Genomic DNA, 17,402 nt, shown 5'->3' with positions numbered 1-17,402 from the left:
GAGAATGCCGAGTTTCTGGACCAGTCCAAAGCCACACCAGAGGCTGCCGAGTTCCTGGACCAGTCCAAAGCTACACCAGAGGCTGCTGAGTTCCTGGACCAGTCCAAAGCCAGACCAGAGGCTGCTGAGTTTCTTAGAAGAGACAGCAGGAAGTCTTCTAAAAACGCTTCCTGTAAAACATCTTCTGACAGGCTGACTGTTCCAGTCCAAGAGGGGAGAAGGTCTGGATTCACTTGACTACTTTATTCTCTAGTTTTTTTTAGTTTGGCTGTGAATCGTTAACGTTCATGACCTGTTTTTAAATCTGAAATTGTTGTTTTCTTCAGTGAAAGCACAACATCCGTTCTTTATATCATACTTGTTCACCGGTGGTAAAATTTATGGCTTTTCTTGTTAAAGTTTTAGTTCAAGATGGTTGCCGCAGCTAATCAACCGTGGCAAACCTAGAAACGTCTTTGACTTGGTTAGTTTTCCTTATATTTGGCTACATCTTGGTGTGGTAGTAGCTGGAGTCCAACAAGTACCCCGAGTTAAGATTATTTTCAAGTTTTGACTGGAATCATTCTGACTCTGCCCCCTCTGCTCATAGAGATGATCCTCAGTGATGTCTTTTTCAGTCCACAGCGTCAAAGTGGGAAGAAGCGTCGGCACCGAGTTTTACAGAGCTCTGAGGAAGTCCAGTCTGCTAAGATGCTGATGGATGTGGAGCTGAAGAAGGCTCGGCTGGAGAGCAAAGAGTCACCAGTCAAAGCCTGTGATGAACCAGGTAAAAACATGTGCTATTTCTGTCCAGTCTAATTCTAAGGTAGATTCTTACTGTGCTGCAGCTGTTGGGAGATAATTTAAGAATAAAACTTGGGTGGAAATGTGTAAAGTTTGTGATGAAGTGAGCAGAAAGCTCCACAGGTGCATCTGGATGAGTTGGTTTCTAAAAATCACAGCTCATTTTTGTGTTCACGGCTTACTGAGCTGTATTCTATGCCCAGCTTGGTAGCTATCTACAAAATAAAGATTTAATCTGTTGGATGAACTTTAACATGTCAATAACTTTTGTTTCAAACTAGTCACAGAGTTGTCATGGTTTCTTTGAGCCGTCTCCGAGCTGGACTTTGACTGCTACAGGGAGCTCTCCTCTAACAGAAAACCAGTCCAAGATTAAAACCATCGTTATCAAAGGCCACAAGGAGGGAAACATGTCAGGAGACAGAGGGAGAAGAGGAAAGTCAAGAATGTAGGACTGAGGGTGGTAACCCTAAATGTGGGGACAATGACAGGCAAAGGTAGAGAGCTGGCTGACATGATGCAGAGAAGGAAGGTAGATGTTTTATGTGTTCAAGAGGCCAAGCAGAAGGGCAGGAAGGCTCGCAGAACTGGAGCAGGTTTTAAACGGTTTTACAATCATGTGGATAGAAAGAGAAATGGAGTAGAGGTGATCCTGAAGGAGGAGTTAGCAAATAATGTAGTAGAGGTAAAAAGAGTGTCAGATAGGGTGATGTGTCTGAAGGTAGAAGTAGAAGATCTGATGCTAAACGTTGTCAGTGGTTATGCACCATAGTTTGGATTTGATGTAGAAGAGAAAATTTTATTTTGGAAGGATTTGGATGAAGTGTTGATGGATGAAGAGTATTCCCAGGGAGGAGAGAGTGGTGATCGGGGTTGACCTGAATGTGCATATTGGTTAAGGAAGCAGAGGGGATGAGGAAGTGACGGGTAGATTTGGTGTCAAGGAAAGAAACCAGGAAGGACAGATAGTGGTGGATTTTGCCAAGAGAATGGAAATGGCTGTAGTCAAAACTTATTTCCAAAAGAGGGAGGAACATAGAGTGGCCTATAAGAGTGGAGGAAGGAGTACGCAGGTCAACGACATTCTGTGTAGAAGAGGAAACCTGAGGGAGATTGGCGACTGTAAGGTTGTGGCAGGGGAGAGCGTGGCCAGACAACATTGGATGGTTGTGTGTAGAATGACTGTTGTTGTGAAGACGCGAAAAAGAGTAAAATCAGAGAGGAAGACCAAATGGTGGAAGTTGAGGAAAAATGTTGTGAGGAGTTCAGAGAGGAGATGTTAAAGGGTCTGGGTGGTAAGAAAGAGCTTCCAAATGACTGGGCTACTACAGGAATAGTAATTAGAGAGACAGGTAGGAAGGTACTTGGTGTGTCGTCTGGACAGAAAATGGATAGTAAGGAAACCTGGTGGTGGAATAGTGAAGTGCAGGAAGCTATTCAAAGAAAGAGGTTAGCCAAGAAGAAATATGATGGTGAGAGGACTGAAGAGAGAAGACAGGACTATAAGAAGATGCAACACAGTGTTTCCCCTACCATTATCCAATGACGACACCCTGCCCTGTCAACAAAACCGACCACCCCACCTACCAAATCCCCACCCCCCGCGGCAGACGGCTCCGCATTCCAGATGGGGAGCAGAAATTGTACCAGCTCAGCTCAGACCTAGTATTTGTACCGTAATAACTATCTCAACGCCCCCCCACCCCTGACAACTGCCGGCAATAAAGAGAGAGGGTTACATTAAGATGGAAGGAGTATTTTGAGGACCTTTTGAGGAGAAAGAAGAGTAGAGATTGTAGAAACTGTGGCTGAGGAAATGGGAAAGATTAGTGAGGGTCAAGTTCAGAGAGCTTTGAACGGCTAACGGAAATGTCTAGCAGTGAGGTTTATGACTCAATCATTCAATGGCATATTTGAGACTGAGAAATTCTCTGAGGAATGGAGGAGAAGTGTGCTGGTGGTCATTTTTTAAGAACAGGGGTGATGTAGAGTTGTAGCAACTACAGGGGAATTAGTTGATGAGTTACATAATGAAGATCTGGGAGAGAGTTGTGGAAGCTAGACTTAGACGAGAGGTGACTATTTGTGAGCAACAGTACGGTTTCTATTCACTTGATTTATATAGCGCCAATCACAACAGAAGTTGTCTCAGGGCACTGTACAAAAACATTCACATACATAAAAAAGCCAGTTAGTAAAGTTCTCTATCTAAGGAAGCCAGCAGATTGCACTGAATCTTCACTTTGTCGCAGTCTCCCATCCTGAGCAAGCACAAAGGCAACAGTGGAAAGGAAAAACTCCCTTTTAACAGGAAGAAACCTCCAGCAGAACCAGGCTCAGGACGAGTGGCCATCTGTTTTGACTGACTGGGGTTTGAAAGGACAGGAAGGAGAAACAAATGCAGAATGGCAAGTCCAAGTGTACTTTCTATCGGAGGAAAGACAAAAATATTTGTCATTATTTGAACAAAGGCCCTAATGACCCTCAGGAGGCAGACAAAAACCCTAATGACCTTCAGGAGGGAGGGCGACAAAGACACCAACGACCATCAGGAGAGAGGGACGGAGACAAAGATCCCAATGACCCTCAGGAGGGAGGGAGGGAGACAAAGACACTATTGACCCTCAGGAGGGGAGGGAGACAAAGACACTAATGACCATCAGGATGGAGGGAGACAAAGACACTAATGACCTTCAGGAGGGAGGGAGACAAAGACACTAATGGCCCTCAGGAGGGAGGGAGGGAGACAAAGACACTAATGACCATCAGGAGGGAGGGAGACAAGACACTAATGACCCTCAGGAGGGAGGGAGGGAGGGAGACAAAAACACTAATGACCATCAGGAGGAAGGGAGGGAGACAAAGACACTAATGACCATCAGGAGGAAGGGAGGAAGGCAAAGACCCTAATGACCTTCAGGAGGGATGGGAGAGAGATTACTTTGCATGTAAGTGTAGCTGCATATACAGAGCTCATGCATTTTAAAAGTTGGAGCTCTCCAGTTTTTAATCGAAAAACATTTTCAACTACAGAAATTAATTTTTCGTTAAAAAATCTCTCAATCTTCGTCTTTTTTCAAAGTGAACTAAGGGTTAGAATGAGTTTGGTAAGTTGCATATTAAGAAGAGAAACAAAAAGCTAACAATAGAAATGTAATGTTAAAAATATTCTGAACTGCATCTACAGTCCACAGTGTAACAAAGAACTGTGCTGTCAGTAATGATATTTTTCTCTTTCAGACCCAGTAAGCTACAAAGCAGAACTTCAAAAGGATCAGGATCCAAAGCTAAAATCTAAATGTTCAACCAAAGCCACCAACAGGAAATCTTTGAAAAGACAAAGCTCTACAAAAAAAGGGAAGAATAATGTTTCAGTTGAAGATTTTTCTCCTCAGGAGCTCGAGAAAAAGATGGTGCCTCTTATTCCTGAAGAGGCCGAGGCCATTGTTGAGTCTGAGGTGGAAACCAGTAAAATCCCAACACACAAGACGTTTCAGAGGACACTGAGTCCTGCCGATGTCCTCCATGTTCACAGTTATGCTAAAGGAGACTATGTAGAAGAAGCCTTGTTCAAGGAGGAGGAAAACAGTGAAAATGGTGACGAGAGCAAGAACAACTTTAGCCATGTCAGCAAAGAGGTGAGTGGATCTCACATACTCTTATTGTCATTGGACGTGTGTCTCAGACAACAAATTGTTTCTGACGTGTTATCTTTTTGGCCCATTACACTTAACATTGTTATTTAGTTACAGTAAAATCACAGTTACGTCTTCTGTAACAATAAACAAAGGAAGCAAAAGCACAACAAATTATAATATTAGCCTTTAGATTAGTTTATGTTCTTCACTGTTTGAGTTCTCCAGCTTAATGAAAGACCTGAAATCACGTGGAAGAAACTGAAGACAACCATACTTTAAGTTTAAAGGGATTAATTTGCTTATTTTCATATTTACAAGACACATAATGAGTTATGACTGAGCGATTCAGGTGATAGGCCAGACAAAGAGCGATTCAAAATACTTGTACAGACAAAGAAGAACAAGGAACTCAGTGTCTCTTGTCCAGATGTGGGTTATCGGGGCCCCACCCTGGAGCCATCCTTGGGGGAGGTGCTCGTCAGTGAGCACCTGGTGACGGGGTCTCTAACCATGGGGCCTGGTCAGGCTCAGCCCAAATGAGCAACATGGGTTTGCCTTCCTGTGGGCCCACCACCTGCAGAAGGGGCCATACGAGTCCGGTGCATGACGCCAAGCGCAGTGGCCGAAAGTGGGGGCCTTGGCTCTCTTACTCTGACTTACCAAAGCTGGCTCGTGGGACAACTCCAGTTTATTGTACCTTCATAAGTGATTTGGCGCATATAAATAAACTGAATTGAATTGAACTGAATTGAAACTCGCAGTAAGACTTGGTGCCTCCCCATCTGAAGTTGTCCTTGAAGTCTATGACATGTCCAAATGTTCATTCAGAAGGTTTTGTAGCTAGTTCAGGCTCTCAGATGGACGAGAACAATTCTTTGGCCACAGAAACAAACCTGAACATGACTGATGCTCAAACACATGCTAATGTTTTACTTTTTTTTTCCATCAGGTGCCAGAAGAGCTAGCGGCTGTTGAAGAACCAGAGACTGTAGGTCAACTGTCAGGACATGATCCTCTCCTAAAGGATGACAAAGGTGATGAAGGGTTCCATCAACAAAAACACGAAATCTCAAACCTCTGGTGGTATCAGAATCAGATGAATGTGTTTGTTTTTGTGGCACAGAGACTCCAGAGGAGCCTCCCCCAGTTGAGGAGGAGAATTTGGAAGGGGAGAACTGGGCTAAGCCTTTGGCCCATCTTTGGCAGAGCAGACCCCCCAATCTTAAGAAGGAGAGAGAGTACAATCATCTAACGGGCTCCAAACCTCCTTACTGCTCCATCTGTATGCTCTTCCAGACATACCAACAGGTAAGCTGTACCATAGCAGTAACCACTCATCTGTCAGTGTTTTAAAAAAAGGCATTCAAAAATTGAAAACATACCATGAAATTCTGAAATAAATTATGAGTAGGAAATTTAGAATGACTTATTATATAAGATGTTGAGTCTGTATTCAAAAAACGTTGATTAAAACTCGGTCCAATTTACTTTATTTATAAAGCTCTAATTCACAACAAAAGTCATGTCAGGGCACTGTCCAAAACAAAATAAATATTCAAAGGTTATTGTGCTTGGGAACAATGTGTTGCCTCTGGATTTAAAATAGGGCTGCATGATGTTAATAAAACATGCAATTGCAATATTAGCATTGAATATTGCAATAACAATATGAGTTGTGACAAACACAAATGTTCTGTCATAATGTTCACAACAGTCTCCATGTGCTGGTTGTGGGCATTTAGAAGAATGAGGAATCAGTGAATGCCAAATTTGCATTTATTTATATTTTTGGCTGCTTTTTAAAAAAAAGGCTTTGCAACATTAATATTGCACCTGCTGATACTGCAATATTGACTATTTTTAGATATATTGTGCAGCCCTACATTTAAAGTAATTGCCCTTTGTGCTGCAGTTGGACTGAAAGAGTTAAATATTCTGGAGTTGATTCAACTATTATTTTGACCCTGAAATCTCTTAACATACATCCCAAATTGTGATTTTCATACCAAGGTATGTGACCCTCATACTGAGCTATGAACCTATAAAGGGACCTACATGCGACCCACATGCTATGGTATGACCCATACTAAGACACTCACAACATACTCCGTTTGTACAGACCATTCTACAATTCTCATACTTGAGTACAGAACTGTGACCCTGGTACCGAGGTATGTACTGAATCGTTACCCTCATTGAGGTACGAACCATGCCAAGACCTTTAAACCGAGGTATGTGACCATCATACTGAGCTAAAAATTAAATCGGCACCCTAATACCGAGGTACATCACCATCCAACCAAGTTATTAATGGAACTGTAACCTTCACACTGAGTTATCAAACTGTGACATAGGCATATTATTATACTGCTACAGTAAAGTGTTAAATATGTCATTTTAATTAGTTTAGAGCCACTTAATAAAATGATTTAAAACGTAAAGCCTAGGACAAGTTATAAAAGTCAAAGTTGTAAATGTTCTAGACACTTTGAGATATTTGATCTCTTTGAACTATCAAAAAAAAGTTGCAGGAAAAAAATGTATATGTTGAAAAACATCCATCCATCCATCATCCATTATCTTTTACCCGCTTCTTCCATTTTGGGTCACAGGGGTCACCGGTGCCCATGTCCAGCAATCACTGTGCGAGGGGCGGGGTACACCCTAGACAGGTCGCAAGTCCATCACAGGGACACATTGAGACAAATAACCATTCACTGTCTCACTCACACCTAGGGACAATTTAGAGTTACCAATCAGACTTTTTGGTCTGTGGGAGGAAACCGGAGTCCCCGGAGAAAACCCACGCATGCATGGAGAACGCATGCAAACTCCACCCAGAAAGGCTCCCAGACCGGGATTTGAACTGAGGACCTGCTCGCTGAGAGGCAGCAGCTCTACCAGTTGCGCCACCGTGCTGCCTGTTAGAAAAACATGAGAAATGGAAATAGTTTTGAAAGACCAGCACTTGAATATAAAGAATATACTGATATTTGAACACCCTTTCTTCCAGCCTTCTCTTGCTGGATACTGAAGCTGAAATTGTCCATTATGTCCGTGTATTTGAACCGATACACCTCCCAGTCAACAGTAGTTTAGTGTGACGAAATGAAGATCCACTTTGTCGTCAGTCAACAAAAAGGGTTTGGTTTAAGTCTTGTATTTCTTTTCTTTTTCTTGTGTTTAGAGTAAGAGGGTCTGCTCTGCACCATATTTCTTCTTTCTGGCAGTGTTGGGGTCCACATACAGGCCTGACTGATTTACTGCAGCATTTATGTCGTTTTCAGTTCCTGTGTGGACAAAAACATTTTTTGAAATGATGGATGGGGATATTTCAGGAACAGCAAATAAAAAGCTGCCTTTAAAAGATTGTGTTTCCATGAGAACAAGGCCTTAATTAGTTGTAGTTTGATTAAAAAAATATTTTGTTTTTCCTTGTCTGCTGTCAGACGCAGTACAGGAACAGTGCAGACAATCCAGTCACATTGGCCGGAGGGCAGAGGAGGACCAAACCTCTGATTCCAGAAATGTGTTTCACCACCACCACAGAAGAAGACGCTGAATGTGAAGATCAACCCATCAAACCTTATCTAGAGGAAGATGGAAGCAGCCTCCTCATCAGCTGCTCACAGTGCAGCGTTTGGGTCCACACCAGTCAGTACAAAAACATCCAAACTGATAACTCTGGACACATATTTACATGATGTGCTTGTTTTTACCGTAACCTTTACCCTTATTAATGTCTCACAGGTTCACTTCTGGTGCTTTAAAATTGTCATTGTCACCTGGTGCTGTGTCTGTGACTGTTTGTGTTTTGTGTTAGCAAAATGTCTCATGAAGCACTGGACAGATTAGATTGAATTTTTCTGAAAGTAATCCTTGGATTTACATCTACAACTAAATAGACTCAATCCAAATCAATATGACCAGCATTGCTAATTGACATTAGCAAACACTATAGTGAATTTGACTTAGTCGTGTTTGTAGCCATTGAGTTTAAATTTGATGTGGTAGTTACGGAGTCTCTCACAACACATATTCTGTCCATCAAACCTTGCATTATTGCACAAGATCACACACACCATTGTTTTTAAGATATGAACAAAAAGGCTATAACTTTGTCCTTACTCATCATAAGTAGGGACGGGGCCGATCCGATCCAGTATCGGTATCGGCCTCAGATACCAGCATAATTTACGCATCAGATTTTCCGATCCAACCTGCCGATATTTCCGATCCATGATGCATGTTGGCTTCAAACTATGGAACAGATTTTCTGAACGGCAGTGTGTCTCAAGAACCCAGAGTAATAAGACTCGCCTCACATTCAGGAAATCCATTTCATAGTTTGCAGGCAGCTACAACATGATGGCTGAGTTAGCAGCACAGTGGCTAACAGCTAACCAACTTTTCATCAAAGAATGTCCGCTGTGTGGAAGTATTTTACACTAGAAACACCACAAAACAAGACAGCATCGTGCAATGTCTGCAGAGCCATAGCGCCACATTAAACCGTGGTAAAGTTAGTTTTACGATGGACATTCGAGCTCTGTGGTTTCAGCGGGGCGCTGCTCTTTGCTCAACCCAAAACAGGCAACTCGACCCCGGCCAGCCGCGTTCAGTCTGCCTGTCTCTGAGGAGGGACAGACCGAGTGCGGCTGACCGAAATCAGGCTACCTGCTTTGGATTGAACAAGAAGAAGACATCGCTGAAGCCACGGAGCTCGAATGTTTACCGAGAAGTTGCTAAACTTCATCGTAATTAATGACCAACCACTATCAGTTGTAGAAAACTAAGGATTTCACAGCTTGATACTTGCAGCCCAGATATAGTTTACCCTCCAGGAGATATTTATCAGTACAACAGTAGACAATCATAAAAAAACATATGATTTGAAAATTATATATATAAAAAAAAAAAAACGAAACAAAAGCAGCTACATTATAAAATGATGTAAAATACTAAAAACAGGAACATGTCTGTGTTGGTTCATACCATGAACTTAGCAGGTGTTTGAAGCCATTTAACATTTTATTTTATTTTATTCATTTATTCATTCATTTAAAAGAAACAAAAAAAAAAATCATCAAAAAGAAGACATTGAATGAAAAGAGTGCAGAAAGAAGAAAAAAATTCTTATACCTGCCCCTTATTTAAAAAAATATAAAATAACTTTAACCAATCACTTAAATTAATCACTTTAATATCCACTTTAAAGCTAGGAATAAAAAGAAACATGTTTTGTGTTAGCAGAATTTAATTATAACTTTAAAACTTATCCAAAATTAATAAAACTTACCTCAAGTTGCCTTTTTGGACATGCATGCATATATTTGTACAACTTGTACTTGAGAGGAGATTATTACAGCCTCATATAAAATCAATGATGATCATGATATCGGAACTGGATCGGTATCTGTAGATATTCAGATTTAGGTATTGGGATCGGATCGGAAGTTTAAAAAAGTGGATCGGTTCATCCCTAATCATAAGATGATCTCAGGCTGAAACTCTGGCACGATCTGTGGGTGATGAGCATTCTTTCAAGGAATGCTTGACTTGAACAGAATATTTGATGCTGGATGACATTTCTGCAGTAACCAGTACATTGTGTTTTCAGGATGTTTACATTCAACAGGTGATTCTGAATGACCTCTCTCTGTCCCTGTGTGTTTGTACGCCCCAGGCTGCTACGGTGTGGATCCTGCCAGAGTGAACAAGGAGTGGAAGTGTTCACGATGTAAAGCCAATGCTATGACGGAGGTCAGTCAGTATTTATTGTTTAATTCACTTGACATCATACAACCCCGATTTAAAAATAAGTTAGGATGTTGACTAACAAGGAACTAGAAATATAATGTTATAAATTTAAAACATCTCAAACAAATGTATTCACAGAACAGAAAATATCAAATGTTTAAACTAAGAAAATGGACCATTTAGAAATAAAATCCAAGTAATTTCAAATCTGATGGCAGCAACCAGCTTCATGTTTCTTTGAAGCATCCTCTTTCAGCAACAGTCTGTAAACATCCAGGACCTGAGTGGGCCAGTTGTTGTTTTTGAAAGGAATGTTGTCCCGTTCTTGTCCGTTGATTCTAGCTGTTCGACAGTCCATGCTCTTCTTTGATGAGAGAGCTGGACTGCAGGCAGGTCACTTCTGCACCTGGACTCATGCTGCGGCACCATGCTGCTGTATTGGCTGCAGTATAAGCTTTAGCACTGTCTTGCTGAAATATGCAAGGCCTTCCCTGTACAAGAGGTCATCTGAATGGGAACAGATGTTCTAAGAACCTGTATCCGTTGGGATGGAAGAAGGGAGGATGGGAGACGGTGACTTCATCACCGTCTCCCATCCTGCGCAAACACAAAGGCAACAGTGGAAAGGAAAAACTCCCTTTTAACAGGAATAAACCTGCAGCAGAACCGGGCTCAGGACGAGCAGCCATCTGCTTCGACCGGCTGGGGTTTGAGCTCAGTCTCTGTTGCCATGGTGATGAAAATAGGTTTGAGCTAAGTCTGTGTTAGCACAGTGATCTCATCATACTTGAGCATAAATCCAGATTAATTTGACTCTTTATATGACTATTAAGGTTTTTATATACAACTATAAAAAAATTTAAATAAAACATATGAATATAGTCAAAAGGACTATAGGTTAGTGTATAATGGAGATGGTGCAGAGAAACGGGCAGCTCTCCATGACTATGCTAACCAGGAGGGAGTGCACCTTGGCTGGGAAGTGTAGGGACACGTCTGCATGGTCTGTCGGAAATTGTTTCCGTCTCTTTATAACATCCATCCATCCTCTTTAACCCACTTATTCTTTTTCGGGTCACAGGTGCCCATATCCAGTAATCACTGTGCGAGAGGTGGGGGACACACACGACAGGCCTCCAGTCCATCACAGGGCCACATAGAGACAAACAAGACAAACAGCCATTCACTCTGTCACTCACACCTAGGGACAATTTAAAGTTACCAATTTTACAAAATAGTTATTCTCAGTTAACAACAGAAACACCAGATTTTCCTCCTCTTGCCTTTCCATCATCAGCTGAAAATAAACATCCACTCCGCCAGCTAGTCTGTGTTGTTTCTGTTTGTGGGTGATGTGAGCAGCAGTTCTGCTCTGCAGTTTCTCTTTGAGTATAAACTGTCCATGCAGAAAAGAAAAGTTCACAATCACATCAGAGAGAACTGATGTCTTACATGTTATGAAGTGTAAGCAGGCCTTAATACGTTTTGCATGTTTTCTGTAGAACTGCTGCCTTTGTTCGCTGAGGGGCGGAGCCTTGCATAAAACCACCAACGACAAGTAAGTTCTGGCGTCCCTGAGGACATCGTGGGCATCAGAGACACTCAGACCGCTTTTCATACTAGAAACAAGTGTTACAGAATATAACTGAAGCCATGTTCTAAAACCTTCATTAACAGCCAATATATAGGAAAATGGATATAAACATTTATAAAGTTGCATTGGGGAAAAAGTATTTAAATCTGTTTTGGCCAGTGGACATCTATAGGGAAGTTCGTCACAATCACATGACGATTCAAAACTTGATGGTGGGCAGAAAGACAACACATGGTTTGTTTTATACAAATTTAAACAAAATCGGCCCAATCCTGTGTTGTGGTTGGAAAAAGAGAAGTAGAAATTCCTGGCATTATGTATGTATGTAGTGAGTAAAAACAACCCAGATAGATGAAACAAGTGGCTTTTGGCTATCAACAGAAAGGCGTCTGAATTCATTCAACCTTTATTTATACAGGTTAGTTCCCAATGAGCCTCGAGGACTCATTTACAATAGAGACTTGTTTCAGACAGACAAACGTAGATAAGGAAAAGAGAAACACGAGGGGAGGGGAGGTAAAAAAGAAAATTGTATCTCGCACTACGTCCTGGCCGGAGCACAGTGTAAAAGTTGCAAAAAAGACCTCTCACATAAACGGCAACATACTAAAGACACCATAATACATTTATGCATGAGGAGGCTGACAAAGGCAGTGAGTTGTCCGTGGACACTGCCAGAAAGTTCCATAGTCCTGATAAGAGATGACACAGTGTCTATCAGCCGGCTCAGCTCTGATACAGGTCCACAGATGTCCTCGGGAAGGGGGGGGGGGGGGGGGGGGGGTTGGGGCAGAGCAGAGCTTCTTGTTCACATAACCTCCAGGAGAAATTTGAGATGGCCTATTCAAGGCCAAGCAGGGAAGCCAGATTCAGATAATTGTTTTGGGTCAGGCCGACTCTGCTTGATTTTATTGTCTGACTTCATAGTTCATTATTCGTTGAATAATGAGGATGTCTGTGGTGTTTATTTTCTATCTGGTAAATTTAATTATTTTTTTCAGTCAGTTAAAATTCTGATATACCTGTATATCTTCTACATGCATGTACTACTCACCTTATCAATACAGTAGTCCCTCGCTACTTTGCGGTTTGTTTTTCGCGAATTCGCGATATCGCGGTTTTTCAAAGTAAGGTTAGACATGACACAGTTGGCTGATTGATGGATGAGTCATGGATTGTTTATTTAAAATAAATTATTTTAAATGATTTTGCACCATGTGTGCAGCCCACAAGTGCAGGGGAAGCTCCCCCCTGCAGCCTGTCATGATCTCCTTCTCTGCCACGCACACATTTCTCCTGCTGCATCGACTTTGTGAAGGGTTAACCCTTTGCTGCCCAGATGCACCGATCGACTTTTGTCTTCCAACTTAAAATTCCAAGTATGTCACATTGTAAAAGGTCATAATCACAAAATATAAAAGTGTTAAAAAAGTTATTTTAAATCATTTTAGAACTTTTATGTTCACTTGTTGCAGTGTAATTGATCAAGAAGTACATTTCTGCTCCGTGCTGCAGAGCTGCATGACGGGTTAACCCTTTGATGTCCTGCTGCACTTCTCTACGCTAGAATTTAAATTTAAATACTGTAATATTTTAATAAACAATCTGGATTGTTTATTAAAATATTACAGTATTTAAATTTAAATAGTTTATTTTATTTATTATTATTTTTTAATTAATTTATTCATTTCATTTAAAAAACACATATACAGTATACATAAACATATATGTACACATATACATATACATACTGTATATATATATATACATACACATACACATAATTATACATACAATATAAAAAAAAAATTTAAATAAAATGAAAGGTGGCAGAAGAAGAACTAGTCTTATGAAAACTGCCCCTTTTTTACTTAATTCTAATGTAAATCAAGATATTTTTACAAAATTAAATTTAAATGTAATTCACAAAGACAATAACGATTTAGTGAAATTAAAATATAAAACTCAAACGTCTAAATCAAATCAGACAACAACTTAAGTAGATTTATATTAATGATTTCCATATTCTTTCAAGAAACTTGTCTTTATCAATCTCTTAAATGTAAACAGTGATCTGGCATTTTTAACGTTATCATCCAAACCATTCCACAATCCTATTCCCTGAATTATTGTGGATCGTTCCCTAAAACTGGAGGCATATTAAACATATTTAAGGCGGGAGATTGGGAGTAACAGGTGATGAGTGTGATTACATCCTGGTACATGTCATGACAAAGTTTACTGCACTTGGACTACTGTATCCCTACTTCGGTTTTTCACTTATCGTGGGTGGGCGTGGTCCCAAACACCCACGATAAACGAAGGACTATGGTACATGCTGATCTCAACAGATACTGAAAAACAAAACAGCAGTGTCAAAATGTGTAACCTGTTTTCACAAGGAAAGAGCTGGAAACACAGCAGTGAATTAGCCTGTTGAATTTATCTGTTATCAATCTGACAGATTTTCAGGAAACTGATTTCCCAAGTTTCTGGTGATTCAGAGTCATTCAATATGAGTGCGTGTGGCAGGGAGGGGGGTATGAGAGAGATGTATTTTAGTCTAGCTATATTTGTATCCAGCTGTAGGCCTTCAGCGACTCAGGTGAACAAACCCCAATATCTAATCAAATCCTCCCAAATATTTGGCGTAATCAAACTTTGTCCAGAGTGTTGGGTTGTCCTTCATCCACTTCTCACCGTGTACCAATCTGGAAACAAATCTTTCCTTTCCACATAACGCTCCCTTGCCTTCAGGGATTCGCCTCTTTTTATAACGTCTCATTCATTGTGACCATTTGCCTTTTAGCAGTTTAGCGAAAAGGAGAGTGTGTTTATAAACTTAACCTTCCTTATTTTCCTGATAGATCTGAAGAACAAAGCTAAAAAACATCTTCACTGCTCCTTATACCAAACAGAGAGGTCCTTATAGCTGAAAGGTGAAAGAGGACGAGTGCTAATAGTCTACAAAAACAAACGTACTTCAGCTGTTTCTGTAGGTAAACCAATGCACTTCAGCAGTTTCTTTATGTAAACAAACACAATTCAGCTGTTTCTGACGATAAGCAAATGCACTTCAGTCGTTCCTGGTGGCAAACCATCGCACATGGTGGCTGTTATCAGGGTTTTTTAAGGATACAGTAATTTTGTGGATGTTATTACTTTCTTTATATTTTTGGACTGGTCTTTTTGACACTGCATCGAGGAGCTTCATGTCCTGTTGTGTTACAAAACATAGAAATGTTGTAAACAGTGGGCGTGTGTGTTGCAGGTGGGTCCATGTGCTTTGTGCCGTGGCAGTTCTGGAAGCTCGATTTGTGAACGTTACTAAGAGGAGACCCGTGGATTTAAGTGGAATCCCCCTGCAAAGATTTAAACTGGTGAGTTCACTCCACACCTTCAGCTGGAACTACAAGGTCTTGGAAGCAACTTAGTACAGACTTGATCCATGCGGTAGTGTCGTGCAAGTGTCATGCGACCTTTTCTAGCACAAACGGGTAGCTGCATCCTGACCCGGTCTGAGAGAGTTGCACCAGAGCAAGCTCCAGGGTTTGGTGTTTGTGTGAGTACTGCTGTTGGAATACAATTCTGACATGTAGACCTTTGTGAGGAAGCAGGAGACAGTCTTGGGAACGCAGAAGTAGCAGAGAAAGTCTGTTTTGAGCCCGGAGAGTGCAGTAGTGTTGTGGATTTCTTGAAATATTGGTGGATTTTTTTTGGGAAAATTGTATTTTGTCAAGATTTATTTGAAGCTATATCAGATCATGAGTTCAGCTGAGCACAGAGTCTGCAGAATTTGTGGCATAGAAAAATATATAACAAGAAGTATATGTTTACCTGATGGCCTGTGATTGGGGCAAATTTGGACCTACGAGCCAATCAGCCTTCAGGAGGTGCTCATGAGCAAAATGGGCACGAATCCCTCAGCCAGACAGCTGACTTTGGCTTCAGGACCCGGGCTGGCTTGATTAGACGGGAGGAGCCGGACCAAATGTCTTTCACTCATCACACAGGGGCGTTCTAATGTGTAGGCAGTTTGGACATGTTTAATTCCATGTTCTTTGGAGTCAGAGACATAAAATAAGTTTTCATCCACTGCGGCATTATGATTGGCATCAGACTGAAGGAGGTGTTCTGAACCTGATGTGATCAAATGTTCTGATGGGTTCTAGTGGTTGTGGGATTGTCCTTCTGTGTGTAGAGGTCTAACTGTGGTGCGTTTCAAATACATGTGTAACACATCCTTTTTACAGGTGCACCCATTTATTTATTACACTGATGTCTTCTGTCGGTCTCCTTCTGAACATGTTTTCTGCATGATTCAGGAAACGATCAGGTCCTGGTAAAGTCACATGTTCTCTTATGCTGCTGTGAACAACACTTCTATGATGTTTTTGTGTCACAGAAATGTTACTATTGCAAGAAGCGGATGAAGAAGGCATTGGGCTGCTGTCTGCAGTGCTCTCATGGACGCTGTCCCACCGCATACCACCCCACGTGCGCCCAGGCCGCCGGCGTTTTGATGCAGCCGGACCAATGGCCCTTTGTGGTCCACGTCACCTGCTGTCGACACAAAGGTCCCACTCAAATCGAGGTTAGATGCCCCTCAACATTTTCTCTTCAAGTCACTAAAAACTCTCTAAATAAAAGCAAATTTTTTCATTTTTTTTAATTTTAATTTCATGTTCATGAATTTCCTGCACATCAAAGAACCATGAAGCAGTTTGAAGCAGACATCAGGATGATAACCTCTGTTTTTTTTACTCATCTCACAGCGTAGTAAAGCAGCTATGCATGAGCTAACTGTGGGACAGAAAGTCATCTGCAAGCACAAAAATGGCCGTTACTATCAGTGTGACGTGGTGCAGTTGTCCAAAGAGACGTTTTATGAAGTCAACTTTGACGATGGTTCTTTCAGTGATAACCTCTTCCCAGAAGACATCGTGGTAGGTTTTATTTCTTTAACTTCATTCTCCTTCATTGAAAAATAAGAAACTTTTGGAAGGACCCTTTAAATGTGGGATCTATGTCAGAAATGTTCCAAAGTCTGGATTTGTGCCAAACATGAAGTCAGCCCACACAATAACACACAATGTCTACATTTACTTCATCCAGTTGTTTAATCGTTTACAATAAAGTTCTGGTTTTGTAAAATATTTTAGATTTACTTTATTTCTGATTCATATTAAAAAGAAACCATGGCAGCGATGGCACGTTTATTCAGTTTCACATCAACATTAGCCAGCCATCTAAAGGCTGAAGTCCTGCAGCACAACAGACAGACCTGGAAAACAGTGGAGCTGTGCAGTAACAGATTCAAGGATTCAAAGAGTTTATTGTCCTATGCACAACTGGAAACATGTTTCCCTGATGAATAAAATTCTTATCTTGCTGTCCACAAAAACGGCCAAGCAGAGAAAGAAAACTATTTACAAATAAAAGAAAACCAAAAATACCAACAAAGTAGAATGTGCAAAATGTAACATCAAATAAGACAAAAAAGGTCTTGGATCTTAAAAGATCTTAGCCTTGTTCTCCACCACCACTGAAGGAGTCCCACTTTGGGACCTCTAGTCCACAGATGTTCCTTCACACTGGTCCAGATGTTCCTGCACACTCTCTAGCCC

At 41.1% G+C, this 17,402-nt stretch overlaps 1 protein-coding gene across 1 annotated transcript in view; it reads left to right on the top strand.

Moving 5' to 3' along the window:
• Positions 1–17,402, top strand: part of kdm4aa (lysine (K)-specific demethylase 4A, genome duplicate a) — a 42,605-nt gene that overhangs the window by 18,115 nt on the left and 7,088 nt on the right. The window contains exons 11-21 of the mRNA XM_037674262.1: positions 4–221; positions 618–766; positions 4,024–4,421; positions 5,371–5,455; positions 5,545–5,729; positions 7,871–8,075; positions 10,108–10,184; positions 11,684–11,739; positions 15,047–15,155; positions 16,181–16,369; positions 16,551–16,721. Coding sequence (XP_037530190.1) covers positions 4–221; positions 618–766; positions 4,024–4,421; positions 5,371–5,455; positions 5,545–5,729; positions 7,871–8,075; positions 10,108–10,184; positions 11,684–11,739; positions 15,047–15,155; positions 16,181–16,369; positions 16,551–16,721 — 1,842 coding nt within the window. The remainder of the gene's footprint in view (positions 1–3; positions 222–617; positions 767–4,023; positions 4,422–5,370; positions 5,456–5,544; positions 5,730–7,870; positions 8,076–10,107; positions 10,185–11,683; positions 11,740–15,046; positions 15,156–16,180; positions 16,370–16,550; positions 16,722–17,402) is intronic.

The sequence above is a fragment of the Nematolebias whitei genome, chromosome 3, assembly GCF_014905685.2.
Source record: "Nematolebias whitei isolate Nwh7 chromosome 3, NemWhi1, whole genome shotgun sequence".
NCBI lineage: Eukaryota > Metazoa > Chordata > Actinopteri > Cyprinodontiformes > Rivulidae > Nematolebias > Nematolebias whitei.
The sequence above is the reverse complement of the archived record's forward strand: the minus strand, read 5'-3'. Positions and strand labels throughout refer to the sequence as shown.